The 11,159-nt window shown below is 36.8% G+C and overlaps 1 protein-coding gene across 1 annotated transcript in view; it reads left to right on the forward strand.

Moving 5' to 3' along the window:
• The window catches only part of PRKAA2 (protein kinase AMP-activated catalytic subunit alpha 2), a 24,947-nt gene that overhangs the window by 1,470 nt on the left and 12,318 nt on the right, over positions 1-11,159 (forward strand). The window contains exons 2-5 of the mRNA XM_006768363.2: positions 4,044-4,137; positions 4,720-4,864; positions 7,303-7,390; positions 9,054-9,278. Coding sequence (XP_006768426.1) covers positions 4,044-4,137; positions 4,720-4,864; positions 7,303-7,390; positions 9,054-9,278 — 552 coding nt within the window. The remainder of the gene's footprint in view (positions 1-4,043; positions 4,138-4,719; positions 4,865-7,302; positions 7,391-9,053; positions 9,279-11,159) is intronic.

Consider the following 11,159-nt stretch of genomic DNA (forward strand, 5'->3'; position numbering starts at 1 on the left):
AATAAAAATATATTTTAATAAAAATTAGGAGAGGGCATCAAAAGAGTGAGAGAGATTTTAGGATGGAAATAAGGTCAGAGGAATAAGCTGTGAGAAGGACTTACTGGCTGTTTTTGGCTTTGAAGATAGAGGAAAGGGGCCATGAGATAAGGAATGCAGGCGATCTCTAAAAGTTGGAAAATACAAAGTAATGGATTTCTCCCTAGAGCCTTCAGAAGGCAATGCATGCAGCTCTCCTGACACCTTGATTTTAGTCCAGTGAGACACATGTCAGGCTTCTAACCTACAAAATTATAAGAAAATCCATTTTTGTTATTTTCAGCCAATAGGTTTGAAGTATGGAAACAATAGGAAGCTAACCAGTAGCATTCTTGAAATCCTAAATCAGTGGCTGACCCTTTTATTGCTGGGATTTGGAACATGCACTTAGTCTTTATTATCACGAGCTATATTCAATGATGGGGGCCATACAGTGCATCTCATCAACAGCATGAGCATGCTGCTGACTGTTCAGAGAAGGCTTTTCTTGGGTTTGGTGTGCCATTGGGTAACCTGTGTTGACTAAGTTCCCAACCACTTTGGTGTCATTTGGTCTTCACTTGGAGTTCACTCGATCATAAATATAAACAAGAAATGAGGCCACTGAAATTGCATGGCAGTACTTGATTATAAGGTTGTCCTCCGGGACCTATATTCTAGGTGATCCAGAATATGTATATACAGGATTTTAAAGATTATCCTAAGAGTTAAAATATAACCTGTGAGCCCAGTGACTCACCTCTCCCACTGTTTGTTTCCTTAATTTAAAAATGGGATGCCTCATGGTGTTATTTGAGGACTAAATGGTATAATGCCTAGTGTTTAATGTGCACTGGCCCAAAGCAGGAGTTGGCAACCTATGAGCTGATTCCAGTTCTCTTTCATGATTCTGAGTAGTTTTCAGCTAACTGAAATAGTTCATATGTACTTTTGACTCCATGTTAATAATGACTTTATTCTAGTTACTGATAGCTCTTCGTTCTTCCTTGCTGAGTAGCTACTTTCTATTAGAGGAAAGAGCTAGGAAGCCAGACCAAAAGTATCACATGCCAGAGAGTGGAGAAGGGAAAGCAATCTCTGTATTTGTCTTGTTTCTTGACCGTGTGACTTAGAATACCAACAACCCCAAAAGACCCCCAGGAAATTTTGCCCTCTTTAGGGTATGAGTCCTAGTTTCTGTACTGATAAAATCGAATTTTGTCAGTAAGCAGTTGCAGTGATCCTGAGGATTTATTTTTGCTGTCATATTTACCAGTGTTTTCTTACCTCAGTTTCTGTAATTGTTTGTAAGTGTTTAATATTGGTTTGACTATCTCATTCTGGTTTAGAGTTATTTAATTGTTGGGTATTTTGTTTTGTTGCAGGAGTTATAGAATGTTCTCAGGGTTGGCAGAGGTGAATTTGAAGTTTAAAGCTTCTGGCTTCCTGCCTTGAGCTTATTAATCCATTCAGCTACACTGCCTCTTCATTATGGATCTGAATTAAAAAAGAAAAAAGCACTCTCATGTATTCTTGCTACAGAACAAGTTATTAACTTAACCTCCAATAATGTTAGTGATGTAAACAAGGAGAGGGACCTGATCCTATTAGTTTTGTTTGTTTTGTGGAGTTTTGAACTAGCTGCCAAGAATAGTTTCCTTGTTACAGAATGGGCCTCTAGAATTGGGGAGAAAGTTTGAAAACTAAATACCAAGAATGAAGGATATTTATTCCATGCTTTCCCCATTAACTCAATTTGGGGGCGGGGGGAATAATCACCTGGAGAAAATTCAGAGGAGTAAACAGGATTGAAAGCAAAACTTCAAACTTTTCCGTGAACTAGAATTTGTTGGATTAATTTTTGTCCGTGTTTTTCTTTCCTCCATAGTTCTTAGAGAAACTTTATTTTAACTGGTCAAAAGATCAGTACTTTCTAATTTATTAGAGATGCTTTTGCCTGTCTGCTTCTTTTAGTCTTTATTTTATTCAACCTATGGAAGGTACTCAGTAAACATTGTGTGGCAATTAGTCTGGCACACACAGTAAGTGCTCAGTAATGATAGCTGTGGTTTCTGTTGCTCCAGATTGGCCTTTGGTGTGGATAGTGGCTGCTGTAGAGTTAGAAGTTTCATGAAGTAGTAAAATCCAAAAGTAGCTATTAAAGATCTTGTGATATACTTGGAGGAATTAGCAGTTAAATTTATTAGAGTTGTATGCCTTCTTTTCTTTTATGCCCCAAAGATGTACAGAGCAGAACAGTGATTGAGAATTCTGTTAATAAATCAGATTAGCCTACAGCAAAGTGACATAGCAGGTGCTCCTGCTCTATACTATTGGTTTTATTCAGTTAGAGTTTGGTGCTTGCTAGGATGCCTCTCATAAGTTGGCTTTTACTGGTATAGGATGGCTTTGAGAATTCTCGGTAAAATTTCCTTTCCATAGCTCATTTGAAATAGTCTCAACATCATTGCAGTCATACTAGTTTATTTTATATAAAGCGGGATACTTTGTAATTTCTTATCCCAAAGATGAAAGATTTATTGTGAAAACCTGTCATTTTCAATACTATAGCTTTAATATTTTACTTTTTCCAAGTGTCCTCTTTTAAAATGTATAGTGTGCAGTTAGATCATCAATTTCCTGGCCATTTCCCCTTCCTCTTTAACAGGGAATAGTAACCAGAACCACTTTAATAAAAGGTGCTCCATCCGGGTGGACTAATTACCAGAAGGTTCCCCTGCTTCTGCCATATCCCATGTCAAGGTATCCTGCTTAAAGGGTGGCATCTGGGCCTCTTTTCAGCTCCTATTTGTGCTTTCCACTGGGTGCCTTTAAGCCTTGCAAAAACTATACATCTATACTTAGTAGCCTTAAATAGTAACTCAGTGTAAATTAGATGTTGCTCACGATTAACCAGATTGTAGATAATCCTTCAAAAACAAAGCAAACCTCTTTAAAAAGCAGAACAATTGTTTCTTTATAGGTGTTAAATGTAACCGTCAGTTAAAACGTCAATGTTATATTTTACTTGTTTTCATTTTGTAAAATCGTGCGTGGGGTGGGGGGAAGTTGTAGTTTTCAGGAAAAATCTTATTTTGTCAAATAGAGCTAAGGTTTTTATTATTTTTTTTAAATGTGCTGAGCTTTGAGTGCCAATAAATAAATAAATAAATAATAAAATTTCATGCATAAATACATACATCTATTTAAATGTTTATTATGGAAAATTTTAAATGTATACAAAGTGTTAAAGCCTCATGTATCTCTTATTCAGCTTCAACAGTTGTCAGTGTAGTGTTTTATCCGCTTCTCCCCACTTCTCCCACCCTAAATTATTTTGAGCAAATCCCAAATATTATGTTCTTAACCTTCAAATTCTTTATTCTGGGAAATAAAGCCTTTTTTTACTTTTATAACTTAAATACAGTTTATTATAATAACTACAAATCAGCCATCCAGCTAGTGTTCAGACTTTATTGATGGTTTCATAAATGACTTTTAAAGTTGGTTTGTTTGAATCAGAATCAAAAGAAGTGTATACAGTGTAATTGGTCAATATGTCTCTTGAGTTATTTTTAATCTATAACTTTACCTTTCTCTTTTAATGTTGAATAAAGGGTCACTTGTCCATTTTCTGGATTTTGTTAATTTTATTCCTGTGGTGTCATTTAACCTTTCCAAGAATACTTTTTACTTATGATACTTGATCTCCATAGACTGTAAACATGTTTTTGTTTAAGTGGAAAAATTAATGCTTAACTCAACTGTTGCATATTGAAGGATTTTAAAGATTTTGTAAACATGAAAGGGAGGACTGGAGGTAAGTTTATAAGCCTTGAAAGTTAGTTGAATTTTGTTAAGCTCTATGTTTATAGTTCTCTGATTATTTTGATAACATTATAAACCTGTTGCCATCTTAAAATATTGTAAAACATTGGAATATAAAATTGTAGCAAGAATAGATGTACAGATTGATTTTGGTTAAAGTAATATTTTTATTTAACTTTTTTTTTATTTACAAAAAGATACCAGGTGATCAGCACTCCAACAGATTTTTTTATGGTAATGGAATATGTGTCTGGTGGTGAATTATTTGACTACATCTGTAAACATGGACGGGTGAGTAACACTATGCAGTACAATAAATTCCTAAGTTAGAAAAGAGGGATATAGTGGGAAATAGGAAACCACAAAGATATTTTTTAAAGTTGGGTTGCTTCTGTAATAATGCTCAACTAAACATAGAGACTATTAGACATAATCTTCTTTCTTAAAAAGTACACCTTTTGAAATACTGGTTTTAGGAAATAAGTACCATTTAATTGCCAATATGATGCCTATGCTTTTCAAAATGAAAAATCTCTTCCATATGTCATGTTGAAGCGTCAGTAATTTTCTTCCTTAGCACTTTCACATAAGTTCGGTTTTAGATTGTTTTACTTGCTGACTCCCCAGAACTTGTGCACATTTAGTAGTATTATTTGAAAATGAAATATTATTGCCTAGCAGCAAAGAAAAACCTGTTGATTGACATGTTGGGCATAAATGCAAGTTTTTGGTTTCTTTGTCCGATTTGTTGAATATTCTAGCAGAACCTAATAATGAGCATACCTCAGTTATATTTAGGCTGAGTATGAAACTGAAACTCTTGCTATGTAGATGTCCCGAATATTTTTAGTGCAGCTTCTTTAACATTGATAGGTTGAAGAGATGGAAGCCAGACGGCTCTTTCAGCAGATCCTGTCTGCGGTGGATTACTGTCATAGGCATATGGTTGTGCACCGAGACCTGAAACCAGAGAATGTGCTGTTGGATGCACACATGAATGCCAAGATAGCTGATTTTGGTATGTGACTCCAGGGTTGTTCAGAAATGTCAGTAACAATTCTTAAAGAACTAGGAGCTTTCAATTTGAATGTTGTAAAGCCCTGTGCTGTGAAAAGGGATTAGTTGTACAGCCTCCACAGTAGCTTGCTTGGTCTGTTTATTTAAACACTAGAGGCCCGGTGCACAAAACTCGTGCAAGGGGGCAGGGGCTTAACCCGGCCTGCACCCTCTCGAAATCTGGGACTCCTCGGGGGATGTCAGACTGCCAATTTAGGTTCAATCCCACAGGGATTGCTGCGGGATCGAGCCAGTGCCTAAATTGGCAGTTGGACATCCCTCTCACAATCCTGGACCGCTGGCTCCTACCCGCTTGCCTGCCTGCCTGCCTGATTCCCCCTAACTGCTCGCCTGCCTGCCTGAGCCCCCCTAACTGCTTGCCTGCCTGCCTGATCATCCCTAACCACTCACCTGCCTGCCTGATCGCCCTTAACTGCTCGCCTGCCTGCCTGATCACCCCTAACCACTCATTTGCCTGCCTGATTGCCCTTAACTGCTTGCCTGCCTGCCTGCTTGCCTCTAACCACTCTGCCTGCCTGCCTGATTGCCCCTAACTACTCGCCTGCCTGCCTGATTGCCCCTAACCACTCGCCTGCCTGCCTGATTGCCCCTAACCACTCGCCTGCCTGCCTGATTGCCCCTAACCACTCTGCCTGATCACCCCTAACTGCTCGCCTGACTGCCTGATCACCCTTAACTACTTTCCTGCCTGCCTGATTGACCCTAACCACTCTGCCTGCCAGCCTGATTGCCTGATTGCCCCTAACCACTCTGCCTGCCTGCCTGATTGCCCCTAACTGCTCTCCTGCCTGCCTGATTGCCCCCTAACTACCTCTGCCTCTGCCCCTACCTCTGTGGCTTTGTCCAGAAGATGGTCTGGAATGATGTCTGAAAGGTCGTTTGGCTGTTCTGGTCTAATTAGTATATTACACTTTTATTATTCTAGATGCTTTTTAAAAATGCAGAAAAATAAACAACATATTCTCATAGACACAGACAACAATATGGTGATTACCAGAAGGAAAGAGGAGTGGGGGAGGTAGAAGAGTGTAAAGAGGGGAGAAATAGTGAAAGAAGGATATTTGACTTGGAGTGGTGAACACACAATACAATATACCGATGACTTATAGAATTGTATACCTAAAACCTATATAATTTTATTAACCAGTGTCACCCCCAATAAATTCAATAACTAAAAATAAATAAATAAATGTAAAAAATGCAGCATATACTTTTAAATTTTTTTAATTATTTATTTTATTAAAATTTTTTTCTTTATTGATTAAGGTATTACCTATGTGTCCTTATCCCTCCATTCCCTCCTCCTCTACCCCCCTGGTATCTGGGCACAGCAACTACTTTTAGATTCGTTAGAGGGGTAGGATCAAGATAAACCCATTCAATCTGCATTTCTTCCTAAGGAACCTGAAGTATTTTTATGTGTGTGTGTGTGTATGTGTGTGTGTATGTGTGTGTGTATATATGTGTGTGTGTGTGTGTGTGTGTGTGTGTGTGTGTGTAGGGGGAATCACAGCTCCTTTGAAAATAGGGACACTTTGATGAATGCACTTACCCGGAGGCACATGGAAGTTTGCATGCAGTTCTGGAGCTTTATAGTCCTGTGAATCAAGAGGGCGGTGCCCGTGGGCCTCGGTAACATCTCCCACTTGACAAAGCAGGAGGAGTTTTTGTCAGGAGCAAGGAAAGGCTAAAGTGCAGGATGTTTTGGGAAAAGGATTCGGAAGTAAGAGATTATAGAAAGAGAGATGGCATGGTGCCAGAGGTCAGCACTGCTTGTTTTAAAAATTTTGTCAGTAGCTTGTCTTTAATCTAAAAACCAGGAAACTTGTCTCACTATTTCCCTTCCTTCTCTAAATCACAGAATTCATTTAGTACTATAGTTCAACTAGATGTTTGGTTCAATTGATTATATTTTCTATTTTTAATTTAAAGCTTTCCAGACTAAAAACTTTTGGAACATAATCTTTATTAAACTGGAGCCTGTCTGATTTCTACCTAGAGATTTTTTTAAAAAGGCTTTTGAAAGTATAGTCTCTATTTTATTCTTTCAACTGTAGAAGTGGGTAAACAATATTATGGTAGTTTTATGTTTGGGAAAGTTCATATAGTTTTAGAATAACCTCATATTTGTGAAGTGAATCAGTATTTACAAAAGGAATTTCATTCCAATCACACATGTGATATGTTTTAGCTTTTTTTGTCATAGTGTAATAGCACTCTGAAATGGGCTCCTTCTAGTCTAACAAATGCTTTCCACTCCTTTTTATAATAACTTGAAAAATATGATGTATGAACATTAAAGACTTGACATTTTCCTCATGCACCTTTCTCTACTTTTAGAAATATCTAGCACCAGGTAAACATTACTCTTACTTTCAGGATTATCTAATATGATGTCAGATGGTGAATTTCTGCGAACTAGTTGTGGATCTCCAAATTATGCAGCACCTGAAGTAATCTCAGGCAGGTAATGATATATCAGCAAAGAGTAAGCTTTTTATAATCTTTTCTTTACTCTGATAACACTTAGTTATACATTCTCTTGACAAGATTAGATTTTTAACACAGTAGAAACAAATTGTCCCTTTAATTTTTTCATTGTTGAAGACAGAATAGTTATATTAAGCAATATTTTAAACATTTAATTTTGTTATGATTATATTTAAGGAGGTTTTCCATTAAAAATTACTGAAATAAATGTTGATTTATTTTTTCATTTTAGAAAAGTGTAAATAGAGTAAGCATTTGCTAAATTTAAGCTAGTGTCATTATTTACTTATCAAACATGATCCTTTAATGATATTTTACATATCCTTTTTTAAAGTATATAGAGTATTTTATATTTTATTTTTGGAAGAATGAGGTTTTGGGTGGGCAGTATGTCATTTTATGAATTCAAGTGCACAAGCGAAGATTTTGTAATTACATAATTTTCTCATTGGTACATTTTAAAATGTTTATATAGATTGCAGTTGTAAACTTAAGTCTTCTATAGAGACCAATGTCTGATGTAAGAGTTAACAGAATTCTATGAGAGAAAAACTAGAAAAGGTATATTACAAAGATAGTAGGTATAGGAGTTTGGGCAGTACAGCCAACAATGTTAATGATGGATAGTAATTTTTATTGAAATGGATTATATCCTTTTTTTTTAATCCTCACCCAAGGATACTTTCCCATTGATTTTTTTAGAGAGAGTGGAAGAGAGAGGAAAAAGACAGAGAAATATCAGTGCGAGAGAAACACATCGGATTGGTTGCCTCCTGCATGTGCCTCGACCAGGGTCTGGGCCGGGATGGAGCCAAACAATGTACATGCCCTTGATCAGAATTGAACCCGGGACCCTTTGGTCCACAGGCCTACACTCTATCCACTGAGCCAAACTAGCTAGGGCAGATTATATCCTTTTTAAAATTGGAATTGTAGAGATGTACTTTGTTATCTCAGACCCAGGTTTGAGTTTAGTAATGTGCCATCAGGGGAATTTTAATACTGTATACAGGTGAGAGAAAAAACCTTCTAGGCATAGTTTTTCTGGAGCAATGCTAATCTTAGTCCCATATGCTAGCAAGCGGTTAGAAAGAGAGTCATTGGGTACTCAAGATAATGTGATGCAGGACAAATACTGTAAGAGACATTGCTGCAGAACTAGTTAGGCACTTTACTGTTTCACATATTCTTTAAAATAGGTGTGCCAGGAATGAAATTCTGTTACATACACATTTTCTTTCTTGTAATAGATTCGTGGTAAAAAGATTTAGCCTATACATTATAGAATATTGTGGGTTTTTTCCACCAAGTTTATGGTCATCTACTTTGTTGTTTCTATTAAAAAATCAACCAGAAAGTTTTATATTTTTTAATGAGTCAATTAATAAGTTCAGTGAAATGAGTTTATGCCAAAAAAATATATACTATTTTCTTTTGGGAAACTTGAATAGTAATTGGTTAGACCAATTAATTATTTTCCATTGGTGTTGAGTGTTGAAGAGTGGCCATGAACTTCAATAAAGACCTTGAAAGCAATATTTATGGAGTCCATACTATGTGTAGGGCTATAGAGGCAGGGTACCTGTAGGTGAGAAAGTGACACTTGTACTTCAGGTTTGTGCTATCATCTCTTTTCTTAGATTGTATGCAGGTCCTGAGGTTGACATCTGGAGCTGTGGTGTTATTCTGTACGCTCTTCTCTGTGGCACTCTCCCATTTGATGATGAGCACGTGCCTACGTTATTTAAGAAGATCCGAGGGGGTGTTTTTTATATCCCAGAATACCTCAATCGCTCTGTCGCCACTCTCCTGATGCATATGCTGCAGGTTGATCCCCTGAAACGAGCAACTATCAAAGACATAAGGTGAATCTATTTTTGTTATTGTTATGTACATATTCTAGTATTGAGAACAGTAGTACCACTAATTGAATGCCTTCTTGATTCTGAGCTCTATAACAGTTTATATAAATTTTACTTCTCTTAATACACACATCTGATCATGGCAGTCATCTTTTAAATATTTCAGATTGTTTCCCAAACTTTTTAGCTTAGGTAGCAAAGCATACTAGGCCCTTCATAGTAAGGCTCTCCTCACTTCTTCTAAAGCAGCGGTTCTCAACCTGTGGGTCGAGACCCCTTTGGCGGTCGAACAACCCTTTCACAGGGGTTGCCTAAGACCATCCTGCATATCAGATATTTACATTACAATTCATAACAGTAGCAACATTACAGTTATGAAGTAGCAACGAAAATAATTTTATGAGGAGCTATATTTAAAGGGCCAGAAGATTGAGAACCACTGTTCTAAAGTCTCATTTCCTGCACTCACTACTATGCCCCTTATACCAGTGCTTCAGCCACATTGAATGTCTCCTTGTTCCTCAAATATATTTTATGCTTACATGTCTTTGTTTATATGACCCCTTCTGCCTCTGATGCCTTTTCTGCCTTTTTTGACCTGATAGATTTTTGTTCATCCTTTAAAATGTTGCTCACATATGACCTCCCTTGAAACCACTTCTGATTTCTCTAGGCAATGTGAGTTGTTTCCACTTCTGTGCTTTCCTCATTTTGTTCATGCTTTTATTATTTCTTTCTCATTTTGTATGGAGATTTTTTCAGTGTATCTTTCTCTCTTAATTGTAACTAAATAAGGGTAGAGAGAGTGTCTTCCTCGTCTTTGTATATGCTAGAATGCCTGGGATATAATATATGCTAAGGAAGTATTTGAATGCATTTCTAATAGAAAACAGGGTGAGACATGTATTTTACATGTGGTTGATGAAATAAAGAAGAGAAGTTTTGCTAAGATTTTGAATTAAAAAATAGCTTGCTATGAAGGATTTCTTGTGTGAGAAGCTTTGGCAAGTACGGTTGCTGGTGTTACTGTGAATGGGACCTTTACTGGTATATAGTGCACACCAGCCAGGATGACTCATCGCCTCCTACTTTTACCTATCATGCCACGTGTCTTAGAGGTGTTTTGTTCTCACCTAACATTTTTTCAGGTATTTTCTTAAGAACATGTTCTTTTGACAGCTTTCCAGAATCCTTCTCTTCTTCATGAGTCGGAACGACTGTTTAGAGAACATTTAAATGATGACTCAGGTGGTTGTTTCCCTGAAAGCAAGGACTGATTCTTTTGTATTCCTGTATTGTTTTCTTCCCCAGCCTTTCCTCAGTGTTCCAGGCCTCATGCATAAACATGAAAAACTGTAAATTAGACCAGATTTAGATATGGAAATAAACTTAGCGGGGAAAAAACCTTTTGGGTTCATAATTCTTTATAATGTATAGTTCAATTAATTGGTTTTTCCTTAGAAAGAAAATTAGAGATGCTGATATATATATCACACACACACATTATACACACACAGACACACACACACACACACACTTGTATCTGTATCAGCACATTTAGAAGAATAAAGTATTGATTCTGTTATTTTAAAATAGAAGCTTTAGGAGAAAAATGTGAGTAAAAATCTACTTGGATGTAGGTGGTATAAAATAGTGGCATTCATTTCTGTATTTAAAATAATATAGCAACTTGAATTAGTAGTTTTCATCATTTTCTTATTTACTCAAATTCAGTTTTTTAATGTTCAGGAATTCTTTTTGTGTGTGTGTGTTTTTTTTTTAGTTTTTCCCTTCCCACCTCCTATTGCAAAGGGATGACGGAACAGCTGTCACCAGTTGGGTCTGACTCATTAGTTTATCATCTGTCCCCACCCTCCCTCTACC

Source organism: Myotis davidii, unplaced genomic scaffold (genome assembly GCF_000327345.1).
Source record: "Myotis davidii unplaced genomic scaffold, ASM32734v1 scaffold79, whole genome shotgun sequence".
Classification (NCBI taxonomy): domain Eukaryota; kingdom Metazoa; phylum Chordata; class Mammalia; order Chiroptera; family Vespertilionidae; genus Myotis; species Myotis davidii.